Source organism: Lepidochelys olivacea, assembly GCF_965140295.1.
Source record: "Lepidochelys olivacea isolate rLepOli2 genome assembly, chromosome: 15".
Classification (NCBI taxonomy): Eukaryota; Metazoa; Chordata; order Testudines; family Cheloniidae; genus Lepidochelys; species Lepidochelys olivacea.
Genome location: NC_140425.1, coordinates 26408626 through 26430867, shown reverse-complemented (window position 1 = coordinate 26430867; position 22242 = coordinate 26408626). Strand labels below are relative to the sequence as shown.

Genomic DNA, 22242 nt, shown 5'->3' with positions numbered 1-22242 from the left:
CTAACTCTTACTGGGAAGCTTTAAGGCAGAGAACCCCATTGCCAGCAGCCTCTGCCTTGCAGATCCCACAGAAACTTGGGGCTCAACCTGGGGCTTGGATCAAACAAAAAAGGGTGGCAATGCACAGTGGGCATGGGCCTAGTTCCCTAGCACAGAGCGGGATGCCAGAAGGACCCATGGCTGATGCCTGCCTTTCGACCAAATGGCAGGGTTTGGGGACAGTGCAGGTCCCTGGGAAGTTTAGGCATTCTACAAGAAGACCAGTCCCGGCGGTAACACCACTGAAGTCCGTGTTCTTAGAGTGGGGACTCAGCTAGGAGGGCCGTAGGCTTTGGTTTGATACAGAAAAGCAAATGAACATGAGCCGCTAGCTCAGTTTGTCTGACTCGTGAAGCGTGCTATATATTGATGCATGTGTACACAGCACACTTCAGCTGAGGGGCACAGAGTACACTCCAGCTAAGAAGGAAGCCCCCACAACTTCCTGGGGAAGCAGGCGCTGCTGTACCCATTGCACAGAAGGTGAAAGGGAGGCTTTGCGAGGTGAAGTGACTTGTCAAGGGCAACCAGCAAGCCAGTGGCAGAGCTGGAGCGAGAACCCAGGAGCCCTGACTGCTGCTCCCTGTCCTATTCCAGTGCTGTTCTTGGCCCTATCAATGCCTAATCCCTTTTGGGAACGCTCTCCACGAGGCTTCGATAAAATCCGGCAGCGCTTTCCACAGGTTATTTATACGCTGCGTGGAAAAAAGGAGCCTCTGGAGAGGAAAGGCGGAGAGCAGCCCTGCTCCAGTAGCCTCTGACGTCTGAAAAGACACACATCTGAGCTGGAAAAAGAACAGGAGGACTTGTGGCACTTTAGAGACTAACCAATTTATTTGAGCATAAGCTTTCGTGAGCTTTTCGTGAACGCATCCGATGAAGTGAGCTGTAGCTCACGAAAGCTTATGCTCAAATAAATTGGTTAGTCTCTAAGGTGCCACAAGTCCTCCTTTTCTTTTTGCGGATACAGACTAACACGGCTGCTACCCTGAAACATCTGAGCTGGGAAGAGCAAGCCTGTTACAGAAGCAGCCAAGGGGCTGCCAATGAAACCCGAGCCTGCGCCCCCAGGGGCGGCCTGAGGAAAGACAGGCCATCATTTGAGAAGCGGATTCCCCTCAGCTGCAGGGGGAGGATTCTGGGAACCCCTTGGAGCTGGCTGCGCTCTCAGTGGGGAGGGAAGAGGCCTCACAGTCCGGGACTGCTGGGCTCCCCTGTTGCAATGGAGTGTAACAGGGACACTGGCACCAGAGGCCTTGACTTCTCGTGTGGTGCTGGAGGACGGAGGAGTAGCCTGAATGTCTCCTTTAATGCTGAAGAGCTTGGAGAGACAGAGAGAGACAGAGAGAGAGAGAGAGAGACACACGCAGAGCCAGGAGTCATGGACTCAGCTCTTTGGAGCCCCGCAGTGCTCTGGTGAGAGGGCTCCTGTCCGAAAGTACAGTCCCTCCACTTCCAGAACCACCGTTCTGCAGGAAGGGAGCAAAGGTCTTTTTCGCACAGGAGCTCATTGCCACTCAACGGCAAACGCCCGTGAGGCAGGGAGAACTTTAAGGCTCTGGGCCTGTGGCGATGCCTACACTCTTTTCTCCGAAATAGAGCTCCTGGAGGTCAAAGGTGACTACTGCCTCTGAAAAACTGCGGCTGTCCCCTCTCAGTAACAAGGTGGGACCTCTGTTCCCACGACAGCATCGCACAGGGACATTTCTGCTGGCCCACCTGGGTGGATGCCCTGTTGTCCTCCTCTGAACCTGCCCAGCCCCACTCACACCTCATCCCCCGGGCAGGCTCAGCTCTCAACGGCGGAACTGTGTGCCATGCTCTGGAAAACCACAATGCCCCCGCAGCGTGTGGCGTGACCTTCTGGTCCCACTCTGCCAAGTTGCCGTCCTCCCTTCATTTAAGACTATCCGCAGCCATTCCCCTTTCCGCATCAGTTCTCAGTCTTGGAGTTCTTTGGGCACTGCACTGTCCCTGTCGTTTAGACAGGAAGCTCTTCAGGGCAGGGACGGTCTTTACTTTTGTGGAGTGTACAGCGCCTTGCACAATGCCAGGGCTAACCAAGTATTAACTTAGCACAATGTATACAGCTCATATTGTTACTGATCTAAGCTTTAAGCCTGAAGGCCCCTTAGTTTCAGAATAATGTTTTTCTATCTGTATAGGAACCAACATCTGAGCCCACCTTCTCTCTCTCTCTCCCCCCCACCCTCTGGGCTCAGATGGTCATTGCTTTGTCTGGCATGTGTCCCTTCAGCAAGTATTTACAAGTATTAACAAGTCAGTGTATCTGATGTAGTGTCCCCTGGATAAAGTCTGGGACATCACGCTGCCCAACCAGCCACCAAACGGCTTAAGACACGTGGGGACTTTCTGCTTTCAGCAAGACACACGTCTGGGAAAATGAAACAAGAAGTTTGCTGGGAATGGTGGGCAGCCTCTCCTCAGTTCTGGGCTGAGCTTGTAGCACTGTTCAAGGACCCGAATTCTGCTGCCAACGCCGACGGGACCGGCATGATCATCTAGTCTGACCTCCCGCCTAACACGCGCCAGAGAACCTCACCCACTGATCCCTGCATCCAGCTCATCACGTGTAGTTGAGCTAAAGCATCCTGTTTCCTTTCCCTCTCCCTCTGACTCTAGCTCCAACCTTCCTGTTTGCCAGCTCATACCTCTTCATGGCAGCAGAGTCTGTACCTTATGCTGCCGGCCCTCTGCCAGTAAGAGTCCATTTAAAGATACTGCTTCCCTACAGCGTCCTCCCTGCTGGCGTTACATGGTCTCCTCCCAACCCAACAGATCCCAGGCCAAAGGCCTCCAGGTTGTAAGTTTTCGTGTCTTCTCAAATTCTGACAACCTGGAGGCTTTGAAAGGGCTAGGCCTGTAGCCAGCAGCCCGACAGAGCAGTTTCCAAAGCAGGGAAGGGCTGTACGCACATATTCTCCCAGCCTCCCACCTTTCCCACCAGGAATATACTGTATCATATTGCAATAAATGACACCGGAACCTGCTGAACTCCTCTTCTCAGGCTGTGAATTCTGTGTGGCGTGTGGCAGAGTATGACATACAATAAAGATATATTGGGACTGTTACCTGCTCCAGTAATTGCTGGCATGTTGAAAATCTCTGTCCCAGGCTGTCCAACATCTGGAGGAAGACAAAGAAGTCCCTCAGTAAGAACTGCAGCGCACAACGGTTAACTCCTAGGGGAGCTTTTCCTTCCTAACACTTCCTCAACTCCAGAGGATCATGGGACATGCAGTTGGAGGCCTGGCACCTACATTACATTACCCACACTGACAAAATCCCAGGCCAAGTTCGAGGCGTGGGTGGGTGGAGTGAGGAATGATGGTTTGGGACTAGAAAGTATCTCTGTTTTTAAAGCAATGCTACCCCCAGACACGCAAGCCCTGGCCATTCCAGTCAACATCAGAGGTTCTCCAAGTATGACCCATGGACAATCAGTGGCCTGTAAAGCCCTTCCAGGTGGCCTGATACGCAAGGAGTGGCGGTTTGGGAAGTTGGATGCATGGGAGAATGCTGCTCTCACCAAGTGGACCAGAGATGGCAACAGAGAACCACAGGTACAAGTCTAACCCTACTGGCATTAATGCAGCAGAGCCCCAGAAAGTCATGTTGATTTCCACAAGTGCAATCCTGTCTCCCTCTACCACGAGATCCTGCCCTCTGGGAGGTTAAGCTGGGGTACAAAACCCAGAGCTTTCTTGGGGTGTTTCCAAAGGTTCATTCCCCCATTCTCAGAGAAGAGTTTTTGTTCATGCATTCAGCAAGGGGGAAATACTAAGTCAATATTTTCCCTCTGAGCTGAGCTATTTGACTTGGGTATCACTTTTCTTAGAATAACAGCAGTTCTCTAACACAAGGCGTTTCCTATTTCTGTATATTTTCCCCGATAAGGAAACGAGTGGGAGGTCACTCGGTTCAACCATACGTCCCCCAAGGGACATAATATGGTTGGATCATGGTAACAGCACACACAGGACGAGACAGCTCGATCCTTCTTATCCAATACAGCTGTTATAAGATGGATTCAAATTGAATTAGTATTGACTGTATAATGCTGAGCTAAATTAAATTATGATCCTATCTACTCTATTAGCGGCTAATGAAGGAATGGGATGAATTTTGAATACGAGTCAGGCTGGGTGTTTTTTCAGAGCTGTACCAATATTGATGTCGGGTCTGAGAGACGCATCTTCAGGAGACAGAATTCAGGCTGGCTGGGCAGTCATTAAAAATGTCAATAGCTCTTAAGACTCCTCTATTCTCCACTTGTTAGTTAGTTCCTATAGAGGTCAGTCAGTGCTGGTGAATGGTGCTGGACCAACAGCCCCAGGGAAAGGACAGGCTTCTAAGAGGCACCTTCGGGGTAGATCAGTCTCACAGATCCTGGCCTAGCTGCCAGCTGCCAGCACGACCAATGCGCCTTGCAGTGGCGGAGGGGTATATCTGACCTAAATGGCCATCGCAATACAGGGCCATGACCCATCCTTAAGGTCCCCAAGTCACCTGCCTTTCTATCTCTTTTCCCCATCAGCAGATCTCCCTGCCCCGTTCCTCTCTGACGGATCTGTGCAGTGGGAAGACACTGAACTAAGACGTTTCCCAACATGCCCGGCCACACACAGGCACGGTACTTGTATGCAGGAGAGGCACAGGATGTGCTTACGCCTCTGTACTTAACAATATGCCACTCATGGATGGGATAAGAGCATGGGGCAGCAAATTCTCATCCCCAAAGCTGCAGAAGAAAATGGCTTCAGACTGCTCAAGTTTGGGAGGTGGGCTCCTGTCCCTTTAAATCACAACAGCAGCCATGTCAGAAAGAGGGCTACTCTGGAATTCCCTCTCCCTTCTTTGTTTTTGCAAGGCACCTTCATCACACACCACCCCCGCCGGCAGCGGCTGCATGAAAGCCCCAGCCTGGAAGCCTTACTGTACTCCGTTTCGCTCCTGTTGGTCGTGCCGAGCTTTTTGATGATCTCCTGCTTCTTGGATTTCACCATGGCGGAGTTGCTCTCAGTCAGTTTGCTGAAGAAGGCTGGGGGCTGGGTGTTGTTTCCTGGGGATTTGGAACCCATTCTGTGAAGCAAAAGGCAATCAGCAATGGCTGTACAGGCTCAATCTAAGTCCTTCTGTCTATTGAACCCCTATCCCATTAGCCACCCAATGCTTTGAGTCAGGCCCCAGGCCACCCAGATATTGGGGGCTTTCTAGCTTCCATTTATGAGTTAGGTTGTCTTCAATTTGAGACTGATCAAAGGCCCCTAAATACAGTGTGGCTTATTCCCCCAGGAGGTCCCAGACCACAAAATGTCTCTTGGCTGGAAGAGAAACACTTCTGGCTTCTTTCTTCTTACTCTAGATTGAAGGGCCCCAACAAAATTCTCCTCTAGACCCTGAAATCCTCTGCCCTAGAAGTGAATTCTTTCTGCTCAGCCAATCACTGGAGCAGAAAGATTACGTGGTAAGGCACCTTGGGAAGAGACTGAGGACAAGGGCAGGGGATCTCTGAGCTGCCAGAACAGGCTGGCCCTCAGCTGCAGGAAAGAATTGGAAGGAGTCAGGATGCCTGGGTTCCACTCCTGACACTGCCTCTTGCGTGTGACCTTGGGAAGTCACTCAGCCTCCATCTATCATCCTGCAGCAGGGGTCAAATACTTTGCGCCCTGGGGTTGGGAGAGTTAATGAACTCTGCTTGGACAGCCACAGATGGGAGGCAAAGCACTATCCCCGGGCACTGGCAGTCAGAGGGAAGGACTTCGGGAAGAGGCTGCAAAGCGAGTTAATCCCTCACTCTCGTTATTTGGTGGCATATCCCACCCCAGCAGCAATATAAATGAAGAAAGATGGCAGTCAGCTCAGCCAGCCACTCCAGGCCTGACCCAGAGCGCTCCAGGGCAGGCAGCATAGAATGACAACTGGCTACCATTCGAGGGTAGTCTGTGCTCCCAGGAATGGCCCAGCTCTGCCCCCCAAGCGCTCAGAGTAGAACGCAGAGGGGAAGGAAGACCCCAGAGTATTGCTTTTGTGCTGTAACCCCCGGCCAGGCAGGAAGAGCCCACGTTCCCCTCCTCCTGTGGTTACCTCTGCTCTGACTGTTCTCCCTCTCGGTACAAGATTGGGTACGAGGTGCTCCTTGCATGCTCCGACTCTCCCATGCCGTCTGGTGGCGAGACAGGCTCAATGCAGTCATCCGGTACACTCCCTGCAGACGCTTTGCTCTGCTCAGGAGATCTGAGGACGTGCAATGAGATGCTGTTATTCCATTACAATGCTCTTAACCTCTGCACAGCAGCACTAGGGGAAGAGGGATTAAAACCCTTCTGCAAACTGGAGCGTCAGGGAGAAGGAGGAACCAACCCCCCCAAGCCCTTAATGTTACCCTTAAATTGCACATTTGCTAAGAGCATGTCGCTTTGTGTGTTTCTGAACCACACCCCTATATCGGAAGGATTAAATTTAGACAGGCCCCAAAGCTGTAGGCAACTCGTATGTAATCCTGCAATTGGCCCTAATAATAGTTACACTGCAGAAACAGAGGAACTAACCCTGGGACTTTGTGGCTCAGATCAAGTGTCCTATCAGTACATCCTCTACCCGGGGCGATGTCCTGCATTTGCTGCAAGCGGGGCCTCATCTAAACTCCTCTAGAATGTGTCAATCAAAGCTATGGCATTACGGAGAATTAACCCTTTGAAGGTATGGCTCTGCAGAGTCCAGAGAGTTCATGTTCTCTTACTGCAGTGTTAAACTGTGCATTTACACCTGCCTCTGGAAATTTCCACTACATGCATCTGATGAAGTGGGTATTTACCCATGACGAAAGTGTATGCTCCAATATGTCCGTTAGTCAATAAGGTGCCACAGGACTCTTCGCCGCTTTTACAGATCCAGACTAACACGGCTACCCCTCTGATACATTGTGACGGTCTCTAGGACCACAGAGGACACTCCTGCACCCTCCGAAAGCACTAATATATCTGGGTGGAAAGTACAAGGGCTCAAAACTCCACCAGTCACCAGGGACAAAGACGAACAGGAGCTTTCTCTAGGGATTTTTTTGTTCTTATTATTTTCTCCTTGGTTTTATTTTTAGTACTGAGCACCCTGTTTCCTCTGCATACAACAGGGGGCAGATTCTAGCACCCTGCAGAGGAAATGCAGGGCTCTGCTCCTGAGTTATCCTAATATCAAGAGCTAGACCCCTGCATAAGAAAGCTGCTATTTCTGGCTGTTCATGCTGGCAGGTGAGTCCACTTAGCCCCAGTCTGGGCTATCCGGGAGAGTGGAGAGTGTGTCTGGGGCAGAGGGCAGTAGGTGCAGGAAGAGACGGGTCCTACAGAGAACACTCCTAAGAGCAGCCAGGCTCTGGAGAAAGCTCAGGATTAGGGCTCGGTTGTTTGTTCACACGAGGAAAAAAGGCGCGTTTTAAAAGCATGATCACTACCACGTTAAAATCCCTGCGTGGCTGGGGCAAGCTGCATTAGCCGGTGGATGTGAACCCTACAGGGGTAGCCTGGAACTCCCGGCGACCAGCTAAGCCACGTTAAAACTGCACCGTGCCCTGTCTCCACCAGAATGTTTGCCTGTGTTCGTTCCCACATGTTCCAAACGCGCCCTTTTCCCTTTGTGCAGAGCCCGCTGAAGGAGGTGAGCGTGAGCCATATCTCATAGCTGCCCCGATCAGGTGCTGAGCTCACCTCTTGTCTCCCTCGCTCTGTGGGGAGATTCTGGAGGCCGGAGCGTGCTCCTGTGGCTGGATGTAAGCCTCACTGGGCGTCCTTCGCAGGTCCAGCACGGGACACGTGGCCCCAGGGAAAGAGTACACCGGGGTCTGGAGGTGGGAGTTGAGCTGCTGAGGATGATGGCGTGTGTAGTCTTGCGTGATAACCTCCTAGAAGAAGAAACTCCTTGAGTCAGCACTTCTGTCTGCGAACCTTCACTAGGCAGTAGTTTATGCGGTAGGGAGATGGGGAAGGGATGGGAGGGCACCCTCTGCCGCTGACCCCTAGTTATTTCTCCCCTCCTAGTTATGTTGGCCGAATGGTGAAGCACCCTTCTCCCCTGGGGCGGGGCGTGGCTTCTCTGCAGCATTCTGCTGCCTCCAAAAGCAAAAGGCCAGAGGGGTTGCAGTAGAGCGAGGTGAACTGCTACCCTGTGGCCCCCGCCCTGGGGCCTGCCACCAAGGCTCCTGACACCACTCCTGGCCCGTTCTTTGCTGACCCCATTGGAGATGCCCCGGAACAACTGCTGGACAGGAGGAGGAGAGAGAAGCTGATTACGCTGATGTGCTGAGCCAGCGTGACCACCCGCTGCTGGTGGCCTTTGATGTTCTGGGATGACTGCAGCAGCTGACATGGGGATTGCTGGCCTTCGGGCAGCTGGCGCAGATGCTGCATGTGAGCGGCTTCCGCTGCAGAGAGCTTCAGGGAGGCTGTGAAAGGAAAGAAACGGACATGACAACCCAGGGCAATCACACAGCGTCTCCGCCTACCCAGCACAGATGCTCTATTCTGCCCTTCCTCTCTTGAATCAAACAGTTCTTTTAAACTATGCTACTTACTTGTTATGAAAGAAGCCAGAGACGACTCTCCAGGGAATTTGGTGTAGGGGTTACAGCAAGGAACTGAGAGTCCGGAGACCTGAGCTCTATCCCCCACTCTGCCAGTGGCTAGCTGTGCGATCCTGAACAAGTCATTTAAGCTCTCTATGCCTCTGTTTCCCCATCTGTAAAATGGGACTGATGATATTTACTAACCAGGTGGGGCACTGAGGTGTTCCCAGGTAATTAATTAATGAATATTTATGGAGTGCTCTGGAAAGCTCCCATGAAAAGCTCTATCCACCGGGGATGTAAAGCAGCCGCTGTTAGTTAACGTACTAACGAGACACTGCTTGGCAGTGCTGCAGTTCCCTGGACCAGTCTGCTGTCAGGAACCGGCAATGGGAGGCCGAACAGGGGATGCTGAATTACGCCAGTTGATAAGCCCACGGCGTGCTAAGGTTATTCTTCAAACGCTGGTGGCAGCTGCAGCAAAACACGCCCAGGCAGGCGCAAACGGGACCAACGGGACCTCGGCTACCCACTGGCACATCCTGCCCTCCTTCTAAGCCTCTCCTGCCTCCCTGCACATTTCCTGCTCCCTCTCAGCCCGTCGTCTGCCTTCCGTGTGCCTCATCCCAGCCCAGAAGGGAATGGGCACTTTCCTGCAGCACGGTCAGCCAACGCCCATTCCCTGCTCCCAGCTCTTCCCTGCACTGCCTGTCACCAGGCACTGGCGCCAGCCTGGCATCACTATTGCTCGCACTGGGTAGTGCCTAGAGGCCCTATCAGGCCCCCCTTGTGCTGGGTGCTTGTACGCACGCTGTGTGAGCGAGAGTCCCTGCCCTGAAGAGCTCACCGTCTAAATGGAGAAGGCAGAGGAAGGAGGGATGAGAGAGTGACTCCGCCAAGCTCTCAGTGGAAGCCCATGGTGGAGCCAGGAACTGAACCCAGATCTCCTGAGTCGCCATCCAGAGTGTCAATGGCAAGGCCAACCTCCTTCTCAAGGACACAGCCGGATCTTTGCAAGGCAGAAGCTTCCTGGTGGGTCCCTCTATACATCTTCCCACCACCAGCCTCTGTTCCCTGAATCTGCCCACTGCTAAGACAAGCGTAGTCCCAGGGGGAGATTTCAGGGAACGCAGGTTGGTGCGGACACAGCTCGCTGTGCGAGGTGGAGGGGGATTCCTCACATATTTTGCCTGGCAGCCTTCGACTGGGCTGTGGGCTGGAACGTCGGCAGTGCCAGGGGCCATGTCAGATCTGCCTCGGCCGGTAGCAGCAACGGCAGCCCCTCACCTTGCTGTTTTTGTCTCATGTTGTGCTCCCCGTGCCCTTTCTCCACATCTGGCAGCACCTTTGCCCCTTTCTCGTGGGATACGCTGGGAGAGCTCACAGGGCTTACCGCTTCAACGCCATCAGGGCTGTAGCCTCCATGGAACCCTGGGGAAATGGAAGCAAGGGCCTTTATATAGTGAGTTTCCTTCGTTCCGATTAACCCTACGTGTCCTGCTGCAGCGAGATCTTCAGCATCGGCAAAGAAGTGACAGAAATAATCAGAGACCCTCCATCTAAAGCTGCAGGATGCACCTGCCTGGCTGACGCTTCTACAGCCCTTCTTAGTATGGCAGGGGGCATCCAGGGCACATCTCCCCTACCAGCGAAGGCGCGACGGTAGCTTGGGCATGCATGCTCTGCCAGGTTTAATCTAGCTACCATGGGTAATAAAAGCAATGAAGTTGCAGTGGCATGGACCCCAGTACAGGCTGGCTGCCCAAGAACATCCCCAGGGTCCCCAGCAGGTTTATATTTGGGTGGCTAGCCCGCGCTGAAGCCCGTATCACCGCATCTGTGCTCCTGTTGTTACCAGTGCTAGACAGATTAAAGCTAGAGTGGGGGTGCCTACCCGTGCTATCATGACACCTTCACATGCAGGGTAGATATAGCCCCAGGCGCGTCAAACAGTACCGGCATCATTAGAAGAACCAGCTGACAATCAGCAGGAAACACACACACGCACGGACAGCCACATTTGCTGCTTTTCAATTACAATGAAAAAAACATCACATTTTCCTGCAGAGCTGGAAACCCAAACACAACAGCTCAAGGCAGTGAAACTGACCGGCCTGGATTCACACCTCCCACACCAGGGAAATGCAACAAATAGATAAAAGCCACAGACACAGTGAAAAGCAAATTACTGTTGTGGTTGGATGTTGAGTTTTAACTATTCTAGGTGGCATTTTCACTGGTAGATCTCAAAGGAAAGCCAGTATCACACTCCTGCCAATCTCAACTGGTCAAAAATTGAGAGACAGGCCACCCCAAACCTGTGAGATTGAAGCCACGAAACTAAACAAAAATACTAACAACAACAGTTGGGTTTTATTATTTTCCTTTGGGGTGCATGCAGGCCACATTTTCAAGCTTTTATCAGCTACCATGGGGCGAGAAACTCACTTTTTTTTTTTTTAAAATGAAAGTTGAGATTCTCCAGGAGCTGGAGTGTAAAATGAAACACGTGATAAAACCCTGAGAGCCGGCAACACTGCATCATCATTATCCCTATCTTACAGGTGGGGGGATTGAGACACGGAGGGGTGCCATGACTTCCACAAGATCACAGGACAGATTGAGAGCAAAGCCAGGAGGAGGAGGACTAAGGTGTCCTGAGTCTCAACCTTGCGCCCTGCCCACTGGAAACACTGCCTCTCTGGCTAAGGAATTTCACGCACTTCTTGATACGCCTTTAACTTCCTAAAGCTGAGTTCCCAGGAGTTACCAATGGAGACAACTCACACTGTTCCCTCCTGGCTCTGCGAGACCCAAATGTATTTCACCAAGGGCTTCCTTGTCCCCAGTGCATTCTCTCTGGGAGCCAGTCACAGACCAGCCTGCTCGCCCTATCCCAGCCCAGGTAGGGCACCTCTGCCAAGCTGGGCTCACTTGCTGAACCCAGCGGATATCCATGGACTCAAGTGAAGTCACTGGCGGAGAGGTGGGACGAGTGGGAGATGTGCCGTTCCCATACACCTATGTGCCTTGTATTAAAGGGTCATTCTGCTCACTCCCTGCTTGACTGGGTCATCGGGCACACGCCTTCTCATGCAGATGGGGGAGGGATAGCTCAGTGGTTTGAGCACTGGCCTGCTAAACCCAGGGTTGTGAGTTCAATCCTTGAGGGGGCCGTTTAGGGATTTGGGACAAAAATGGGGGATGGGTCCTGCTTTGAGCAGGGGGTTGGACTAGATGACCTCCTGAGGTCCCTTCCGACCCTCAGATTCTATGATTCATTGCTTCTAGTGCTATTGCTCCTTAGCGTGAGTTCCCCACTCCTTCTGGTAACGTTCCAGTGAGTCTTGGCGGAAGAGCCAAACCCTAGTAGCACTGGGTCTCCACCCCACTCTGAAAGGCTTGTCTCTACTGACAGAACATTGTCGTCACTGATATCCCTGATCAGGGCTGGCTGGTCATAGTCTGATCTGACTGATGGCTGGAGCTGGGGTGGGAAGCAGACCAGCTCCCTCTGCTAGCACTGGGGCATTTGGAGCGTGGGGAATATTGTGACCCCCAGAAATCAGAGCAGACTGGAGAAAGCTGTTTGTGTTCATGCGCGTCTGGAGGAGGAAGAGGAGTAAGATGTACTAATGGCCAGCCACGGATCAGAGAGCTTGTGGGGGGGAGGTGATCAATGGAAAAGACTTAAAGTAATATATAGCTAATTCTTGTTCTAAGGCTTTCAGGATACTGTGTCCCTAGCTCTGGCCCATGGGTCATTGGATCACAGCCCCTCTCTAGTATGGGACAGTCAAACACAGCAGCACAACATAGCCTTGGCTCCAATAAAAGGGGAAACTCTTTTACAGTAGCACCCCTTGCTGAGATCTCTAGGCTGGGACACCTCATCCTTCCTATCGAATGAGCAGGATTTCTAACCACTGTAAGGAGTAGCGTTGCTACTCCCAGCTCTCTGGATGGGCTCAGAGGAAATCCTGCTGCTGCATAACTTCCCGATGATCTGCTTGTTCAGACATATTTGCAGAAATGCTTTAATGTGTTTTACTAGTGTCAGGAAAAAATGTACCACTAAAGCCAAAGGGGAGTGTGTATTCATAACAAGTGGAGCATTCTCGGCAGCTGGCTGGAAGTATCACTGACAAGTATCACAAGTATGACAAGTATCACTGCTTATCAGTAAGATCTTGAAGAGCAAAGAGGGGAAGATTCATAGAATAGAGTCAGAAAAAAATTCTCCTCTCCAATTATCCCTGTGGATTGTCTGGTGCACACCGTGCACTTAGGTTTACATGCATGGGAGTGCAACGCTGGGATCCAGGGCAGACGTGTGGGAGAGATTCACAGAGATAACACTGCGACATGCACAGGGGGCCTGTAGGCTAAGCAGTGCATGGCGCTTGCTATTAACTAAATATCTAAATGGAACCCAGAGGTCTGCTCTGGTCCAAAGCACAGCTGTCCCCATAAGCGTCCCTATAGAGATGGGCACGAATGTGGATCCACCCTCCCCTGTCCCCAATAGGAGTTTTACCCGGATAAACATGTTCTACTTCATTTTGTGCCTTAAGCTGTTGTGCTGGGTTAAGCAGCTGCTGTGTTTCACTCCAGAAGTGGTTGCATTCCAATGGCAGCTCCATGATCCCCATGTACAGTATACTATCTGTATTTATGTTTTATATTGGGTCTGTCACCATGGCATCTAAGCACTGATATATCATTTGATAGACAAATTGATACATCGCTTTGGGATCCATCAAATTCAAAGGCACTTTGCAAACGTAAGACATTGTTCTTGTCTGACATGGCTGTCCTGTTAGAATCACACATTCCCGCCCCCTCCCCCCCAGATCCCTTGCTGTTTGAGTTATTACCCACAATTCTTTAACATAGGCCACATGTGAACTGCTAATTACAGTGAAATCAAGAATTTAAAATAAATAAATACCAGGAAATGAACTAGAGCTGCAAGCAAGAATCGGCAAAGGAAAATTTTTTTTTAAAAAAAAAGGGGGGTGGGGGGAGGAAGGATTTTTAAAACAAACAACAAAAATCAAAGACTCGAATAACATAAATGATTCCAAAAACTCAGGAAGTGGAAGAAGCCAACCACCAAAACGTGCAATTCAAAAAATAAAATAAATAAACAAATTGGTTTTAGGCCACAAACTTGGACTGGCACCCGCCTCTCCAATTTCTTACCATCACTAGTGGAGTCGTTATTTAGCGAGCGTCTTTCTCGCTTCCCCTTATCGCAAGAAATTTGACGCATGATAATCACATCTATGAAGTTGGCCGCTGTCATGGTGGTCTTACCGAGTGCTCGGAGCTCCTGTTCCTGCATTGAAAAGGATTTACTTTGATTCTTTTCTCTACTGTGCTGCTCATTGACCGAGACTGCGTGCTGCTGATCCAGGGGTGGATGATGGTGCTGGTTTTTCCCCTGTCCTCTGCTATACTGCTGGGTAGAACCTGGCCCGGAGGCTGGTAAGGGCCTGGACTCCATGGCTTTAATAGGTGACGATGACTGTTCTAGGCCTGCCCCACTGGACAGCTTTGAGGTGAACATGTTGTTGTCAGTCTGAGGGCGTTCTACCTTGGCTTCTCGGGCCCTGGACGCCTCTTTCTGTAGGAGAGCAGGGTCCATCATGGCTGCGTAGCTGTCCACTCCGCCGAGGGAGCAGCGCAGGGCGGATGCTGGGGGAAAGCCTGCAGAGCGGATAGGCGATGTGGTGGTGGTGGAGGAGGATCTTGGAAGCAAAAAGGAACACAGAGATAATATGACCATGAGGCTGAGAGACACTGCAGCTTCCCCATCCCCCCAGGAACTAGGCTGTTTGCTCCTGTCAAATCCAGTAACCCTACAGAGGTATTAGCTACGGTGCATGTTACTCAGAGGTTAATGGATCCAATGCCAAACTATGCGAAACAGACACAGGAGAAGGTCACAATGCGTCTTTCTTGGAAAACTAAACAAACGGGGCCTGCCTCTGGTCCCATTTACACCAGCCTGGACTTCAGCAGAGTTACTCGTCATCTGCACTGACGTAAGTGAGCGGAGAACCCTACCCATGTTCCATTTAACCAGTGTGGTTGATTCCCCATTTAAAACTTAGCCATGAGACTGCACTGGGGTAAGAAAGGCTCAGGCAGAGTGTGGCATAATACCAGAGAGCAAGAGGAATCAGATAACTTCTAACTTCCTGCTGAAGTTGGGACTAAGAGCAATCTGGAGACCCCACCATCTACATATGCATTTCCAACAGGAACGGACTCCAGGTTGTTTGCTGCACAAGGGGCTGGCCAGTTGGCGTGACCAAAGTAAGGGGCCAAATTCTGGAGCCCTTACTTCAAAAGGCTGAAGAAAACTTCTCACTGAGGCAAGGGTTGGCGCACAGGCTGAGTAAGAACATTTGGATTTGGCCCAGAGCAGACGGATGGTCGTGTTTGCCTGTTTGCTCCCTGGGAGCAGCTCCCAGCAAAAGCCATTTGAAAAGGAAAAGACCCCGGTCAAAATCAGCCAGCCCACCACAGGCCTCCTGCTAAGGCCTGCTCCTATTGAAATCAATGACCAAAAAACACCTGTCGCTGTCAAAGGCGCAGGATTAGATCCTTAACAACCCAGAGCCCTCCACCCCCCGAGGGCAGGAGCGTGGTGAGCCGCAAAGCCCATACACACCGCAGAACCGACGGGGTGAGGCTCTCCGACGAGATGACCTTCATGCCCGTGTTGTGCAGCACGCTGGGTCGCTGCTGGACGGTCTCGTGGGTGCGGGGCGAGGCAGGAGAGTGCTGGTGGCTGTGAGAATGTGTGGCTGAACGGCTGCTGCTTTGCTCGGTCCCTGTAAGAAAATGCAGAGAAGAATCTGAGCTGGAAACCAGTATGGAAAACCAAGGGGCAAGTGACAGCGAGATGGGGAGGAAGAGAGCTCTGCATAAACCTTGGAGAACTGTCCCCAGGCCCCCGAAAAGACTCTGCTCACCAGTGGAAACATCGCTATGCACCAGCTGTATGGACCAGGTTTCTCCAAGCCTACCTGGTCTCCAGATGGGTGCATGCTCCACAGTGGTGGCTGCTAGGAAGGATTTCTCGCGCTCCCGATCTCGTTCCCGTTCGGAAGCCGATGCTCCTGTCTGTTTGGTCATGTGCGTGGGGCCTCCTGGAATTCAAAGGCAGCCAGTCACAGGGGTCCCTGCAAGCGGAATTCTGGTGCCACCTTCACTCTTGTGAGTGTTGCAGCTACGGGAACTCTGCACCAGCTTCCTAAACCAGATCCTGGCAGATAAGCAAAGACGGGGCCTGATACCACTTATACCGGGGTAAAGCTGGGGCAACCATCGGGCCACGGTCTGAACTTGACTATCTGCATTAACTGCACATTTCGTTCCGTACCCAAAATGTGACAGATGCGCTTGACTTTAAGATGGTGTGTTCGTCTGACAAAGGGATCAGACGGTTTCAACCCCCTTACCTACGGGGGGAGACAGCCACTAGGCCAGTGATTACAACCCACTGAGATTACAACCTGCCCATTGTAGGTGCATTCTCCTGGGTAGGCCATGCTGGATGGGGACAGGGGTAAACACTCTCAGGGTATGTCTGCACTAGAGCTGGAAGGAGCTGGAGTCAGGAGACATCCCTGCCCTAGGTCTGATTGAGCTAATGTGCTACAAATAGGAACGTAGCTGCGGCGTCATGAGCAGTGAGAGGGGCTAGCCACCCCAAGGACGATCCCGTCCAAGATCCTAGGGAACTAGTCCCTCCTGCTGTTCACAAAGCCATGGTGACTCTTCTCTGCTCAGTGCAATCCGAACTAGCACACTACGTCCTTGTTTCTCTAATGATTTGTTCCCAATGGCTAGCTAAAGAAAAACACTTCAACAGGGGATCTCTGGTTACAGACTCCCAAAGGGAGGAAATGCAGATGTCCAACACGCAGTCCTTCAAGCCTCAGAGCCCTCCATAAAAGAGAGAAACAACCCCACTGATCAGCTCCCCAGCTTGGGGCCCCCACCGGCCCTGGCCCTAGCCCCAACTCCGGGCCTCCAGCTGGCCCCAACCCTAACCCCAGCTCGGGTTAAGCCCAGGGAAGAGGGTCTGGTAGGTAGTGATCAGACAAGAGTAGGAGCAGGACTCTGCTATGCTCTAAACTTGGGTCTGGACTGGCCTTGGACAAATTACGTCTCTCCATGCCTCAGTTTACCAGCTCCCTTCCCCTGTTGGTTCAATTTGTGCAACTCAAGCACCTGAAGATCTTTATATGGGAAGTACTATCCGTGTGGTAAGAGCCGTGGGGACTAAGAATTCAGGCTGTAGGACAAACCAGCATGCCAGGCTCACCATACCGAAATCCTGGAGCAATGGGAGTTCCCAGGAAGCTTCCAACACACACACACAAATGGTGCGGGGGTTTGGTTTGCCCACATGCCCACCCAGGCAGATTATCAGGTGGCAATTCAAACCCTATGGGTTTTACCTGGGGAGAGCGGGGAGCTGCTATGCCGGCTGCTAAATGTCTGGGGGGCGCTGGGGATGTACGTGATTCGGTCCATCGAGGCGGCGGAGGTGCCAGGTGTGGGGGGCACGAGGACAGGCAGGTGCGGCACTTGGGACAGGTCGATGATCCCTGGAGAGAGAATCGAAAGGACCGTCAGGACGACGATAAAACCCACTCTCCACACAAGACGGTGTGGAGAGAGATGCTGGGAATCGGACAGCACACGAACACACATACCACGGCAGTTGGGAAGGGGACACTAGCAAGAGAACAATCTGACTGTCTAGGGCTAGCTGCATAATTTAAAAGCTGTTTCCTGCTCTGGGGTGTGAACCCCTCTGGCGATGGATTATTAAAAGAGGAAGCATTGAAAAATTAGGATCTCACCATTGATACTCTTGGGGCTATCGGCATTTATTATTTCTACCTAGCAGCCCCAGTCACGGACCAGGACCCCACGGTGCTGGACAGACACAAAGCACAAAGGTAGTCCCTGCCCCAGGGACCTTACAATTGGAGGATGAAATCCACCCCGGTGCAGAGGCCCAGCTGAAGGCCCAAGCACCACGTAACTCCCAGTTCAGACCCATCTTTCACAGGGGGAATTTCAGCCTTGGTTCACTTAATGCCTTTCACTCAGCTCGGACAGTGAAAGCGGAGGAGTCAGCAGGGCTTTCTTCTGAACAGTGAGTTCCCAGTCACTGCTCTGGGGGTTCTAACTCTGCAGCGTGGAACACCCCACACATGGAATTCACTGAAATTAAACCAACAGGGATTGTCAAGCTCTGGAATAGGCTTCCAAGGGAGGTTGTGGAATCCCTGTCAGTGGAGGTTTTTAAGAACAGGTGGGACAAACACCTGTCAGGGATGGTTTAGGTAGACCTGGTCCTGCCTCAGTGCAGGGGGCTGCGCTAGATGGCCTCTCAAGATCCTTTTCAGCCCTACATTTCTGTGATTCTATATACCCTGCGTTCTGTACACGCCAGGGTATGAGAAAGGGCAGAGTCAGAGCCTGAATGGAGAATTCTCTCACTTGGGGGGCACTTGACGGGGGTCATTAGCTCAGATCGATGTGTTCTGCAGGTGAGACTAGCATAAGAGACATATAAATTTTAGTTCTGGAGTCAGAGGGGACCCCCAGATTCCCTGCGTGTGGGATTTTAGCTGGAGGGAAACAGAGTCAGCTGTGAGGAGAGGCCTACTCAGCACAATGAGATGAGAAAGTCCCCCTTGGTCTTTTCTCAGGATTTACACTGTGCTAGAAGGGCCCAGTTCAGCACAGTTCATTGGAGATACTGTCTATAAAGACCAGTACAAATGGGCCACTTTTGCCCAGCGATGGGAAGGCAGAGATCCATTTGCATTGAGTGAGAATATGGCCACAGTCAGCGTAGACTCAAAGAGCCAACCGTGCAACAGCATAAATGCTATTTTACAGGGCTACGGACCTCTGGAGCATGTTCTGAAGAGCTGGAAAGCCACAGATCGGCTACCTGACAGTTTGAGAAGATGCAAGCAAATGTTACACCCACATCCACACAGCAAGCTTCTCTCATTATTAACAACCACACTTCGCACTCATGTAGCATTTTTTAATCTTGAAAGAGCTTTACAAATACCATGGGCCAGCTTGTGGAGTCCTTACTCAAGCACAGCTGAAGTCAATGGAGCTCCCCAAGTGCTCTCCATGGAGAGGAAGGGCTCCATAATCCGGCCCCTCACTAAGTCATCCTTCCGCCTTACCCTATGCTTTCCTGAGCTAGTTTCCAGGGTACGTGCCCAGATCACGTTCAACACGCCCAGGCTTTCTACTGTACCTCTCTCTTTCAATATTACACTCTTGGTTTCTCACCTCCTTCAGTCTGCAAGGTTTCATTGGCACCTGAAATTCCTGCCATTTACTCTGAATCTGGCCCCACTGCTGGGGGATGGTTAAAGGACTGCAGGGCAAGGGACAGGTTAGTGCAGAGCCATGTATTACTAACAGAAATAAAAACCTGCAAACTGCTAGCAGTAAAGAGCTCAAAGAACAAAAGCAACTTATAGAGCAGCTCCCAGCCCAAGGGATCCCAAAGTGATTTCCTCTGCGTGTATGGAATCACTTTGCCTACCACTGAAAGTCCGTCTCTTTTTGGGGTGGCAGCTTTCTAACAGCCTGCAACAACTGCACAACTGCTTAGGGCAGGAAGTAGAGATCAACAATGTATTCAGTTTGGAGGGGAATTTAGGGGGGCTGAATCTGGCTAGGACATGCCATGCCTGAAAAGAAACCCAGCCAAACAAATGATCCTGACTAGTCACACACAGACTGGGACGCCAGTGTGGTTTCATCTGGAGGAGGGTGCAGAAGCAGCAGCCCAGCCCCTCGTTCCACACTGGGGGCACTGCACCCAGAATTGGATCCCATCTCCCCGCAGAACACTGAGCCTCCCTGAACGGGTCAATAGACTCAGGTTTGCAGTGGTTCTCTAAAAACAGCTGTATCGAGAGTGCTTTGCAGCTGCAGCGGGGCTCTGATGCCCACCCCCACTGCTTGGCTTCAACACCCCGGCTCCAGTCTGAGCCACGGCTTCAAAGCGCCATCTATCCAGCAATTCTTAGAGCGCGACAGCAGGCCCCGCAAGTCCAAGTGTGTCGGGCCGGACTCGGAGGCTCACTGCCACGGGCTGCGCAGATGTACCCCGAGGGGCTCTCATCCAAGCACGGCACTCTTTAACTTGCAAGAGCTGATCAAACTCCAGCCCAAGGTCACGTGGCTGCCCCCGAAGCAGTCTTGAGAAATAGGCTACGGAGACTGACAACAACTAACCGCCTTTGCACAGATGGCTCAGGAACCGCTCAACCGGCCGAAGCAAAGATGCTCCTGCCCCCGGCGCCGGGACCAATGTGGCATACCAGTGTCCATGCCGCATGGGTACTGCCGTTGTGATCTCCACCACAGAAGCCCTGCTGGGTGTTACGCTAGGGGCCTGGGGTCAGAACGACAGCCCTACGCCTTTCAAGAAGAAAAAATGCCACCTAAAAACCACAGACAGCTTCATACTTCGAGGACCTGCAGCATAGTTGAGAGCCAGCGACGGTTCTCGGGGCGAAAGTCCGCGCAGCATGTCCGCCCTCTGAGCCATAGCAGTGGCAGCGGCGTTCTGGTGCATCTGCTGGGAGGTGATGTAGTCATTGATGATGGTCTGCCTGTTCTCCATGGCGGCAGTGTCTGGGTACCCTCTGATGAGGTATGGAGGGTAGAGATGGGGGTACGTCGGGCTCGGAGCAAGATGCCTGGGCAAATAGTAAGCAGCAGCTAAAAGAGAAGATTGAGATGAGTCAGTTTTCCATGTAGTACGGTCCTACGAGGGGGTGGCAGAGCCTGACTCATGAAAACTAGCGCTCGAGAGCATCCGCTGGGACGTGGGATAATTTAGGAACAAACGAGGTCCAAATTAGCGAGCACCAGGAATCCCCCCGTCTGGCCTTCAGGCTGGGGAGGCCTATGCAACGCACCAGAGACATCAGCCCCTGTGGGCACGAGGGTGGAGGAAGCTGGCTTTTTGCTGTCTCAGGGCCTTCATCTGCCAACTGTGCAGAGGAGCAGTGTCAGAGTAAGGATGGAACTGAGTCAGAGAAGAGCTCATCCGAGACGCGGTTTAAGCTAAAAAAAACGTTACTCAGCAGTGAAGGCAGCGCTACTTTAAAAGCCCGTTTCCACAGCTCATTGCGAAATGGAACGTCACCAGCCAGCCAGCGACTTGTTACGCAGCTTAGAACAGAAAGGCCCCCGGTTCTGTTCTCAGCTACGCTACCTTCATAGCAGTGGAACCCAAGGCAGATTTTTTGCCCAGCTGCCCAGGGCCGCTCCTGCCAAGTGCCCCAAATAAAGGAGTACCTGCTTCCAGTTGAATTCCCCTGGGAATTGCAGCGGGGTCGAAAGCCAATGGAATGTGTCCTCTGTACAAATCGACACCACTCATTCCCCGGAGTAAATGTTCATAGGGGGAGATGGGATGGTGATGGTCCGATAGAGTAGCGTGAGGAGACTTGGAATTGGTGATGTCTCTTGTCGTGGGGGTGATCTTTCTGTCCTGGGATGCCGGCTTCCCAGCCGTGATGCTCCCTGCAGAAGCAAAAGAACGTAGTCAGAAGAGTCCGTGCTGAAACACGCTCGCAGCCACACCCCGCTCTCAGAGGGGCAGGCCCAGCTGCCGCTGAGCTAAGGGGAACCCTCCTTCCTCCCCGATCGTTATTATTTTGTTTATAAACTGAGATCGTGCCCAGAGGCCTCAGCCAGGTTGAGGCCCCACTGCACTGTGCATCGAAGGTAGAATGTGGCCCTTGATCTGAACAGTTACATCTACAAATGAAGGGCTCCCCACAGCCCCCAACTGCCTTACTGATTCTGGCACGTACATTGAACTTTGTCAAATAAAGAAGCGTTTTGATTTCTCTGTTTAAACCTACCGGGCCCATTGCACCCTCAGGGTCACCGTGGCGACTGACACTGCCTTCAGTGGGAGCTGCCATAGTTTACCTGGGGTCAGAATCCGGCATGTGACAACAGGTGCGATTTCTGAAAGCGCCTCTGTGATGAGGGAGGATGACGAGGGTCCCACTGAAAGCAGCTGCACCTGATTTTAAGAGTTTGGCTCTCCCGTTCTGCCCATGGCAAGTGTGTTCCTAAGTCAAAACCCCACCCTTTCGTTTTGCCTTTCGAATTGCTGGGCCCAACGCAGGACAGGCACAAGAGATAACAAGTCAGAGCAGATCTCCTTGGCAATATTGGTGAGAGCAAAGGCTGTTACTTCTATAAAGAGAATGAGACGCTCCCCCTGGGTAACGCTTTTGGGGCTAAATTCACCCTTGGGATAAGGGGGTGAGACTCCAATGGCTTTAACGAAAAGGGGAGTCATCTTCCCCTGACATCGATGGAGTTACCCTCATTGACGGCAGTGAGGTATTTGCCTGTTCGCATTCAAAACACTCTAGGAACAGTGATTAATCCCCAGCATCCACGACAGGAAAGTAAATCAGCATTCCTGTTATTACAGCTAGGGGAAGAGCGGAGGGGAGATGGTGGGGGGGGGCTTGCCCAAGATCAGCGCCAGAGCCAAGATTCGAGTTGAAGAGTTTCTG

At 52.0% G+C, this 22242-nt stretch overlaps 1 protein-coding gene across 15 annotated transcripts in view; it reads right to left on the bottom strand.

The window, feature by feature from the left end:
* Positions 1-22242, bottom strand: part of NCOR2 (nuclear receptor corepressor 2) — a 399104-nt gene that overhangs the window by 11398 nt on the left and 365464 nt on the right. For 11 of the 15 annotated variants that reach the window (XM_084649222.1, XM_084649223.1, XM_084649220.1 and 8 more), the window contains 12 exons: positions 20999-21226; positions 20162-20416; positions 17098-17247; positions 15658-15780; positions 15300-15462; positions 13823-14370; positions 9905-10048; positions 8346-8497; positions 7764-7957; positions 6148-6297; positions 4997-5142; positions 3133-3186 (listed from right to left, as the gene is read on the bottom strand). In XM_084649222.1, the coding sequence (XP_084505348.1) occupies positions 3133-3186; positions 4997-5142; positions 6148-6297; positions 7764-7957; positions 8346-8497; positions 9905-10048; positions 13823-14370; positions 15300-15462; positions 15658-15780; positions 17098-17247; positions 20162-20416; positions 20999-21226 (2307 nt within the window). The remainder of the gene's footprint in view (positions 1-3132; positions 3187-4996; positions 5143-6147; positions 6298-7763; positions 7958-8345; positions 8498-9904; positions 10049-13822; positions 14371-15299; positions 15463-15657; positions 15781-17097; positions 17248-20161; positions 20417-20998; positions 21227-22242) is intronic. The other 4 variants (XM_084649232.1, XM_084649221.1, XM_084649228.1 and 1 more) reach the window with 3 other exon arrangements.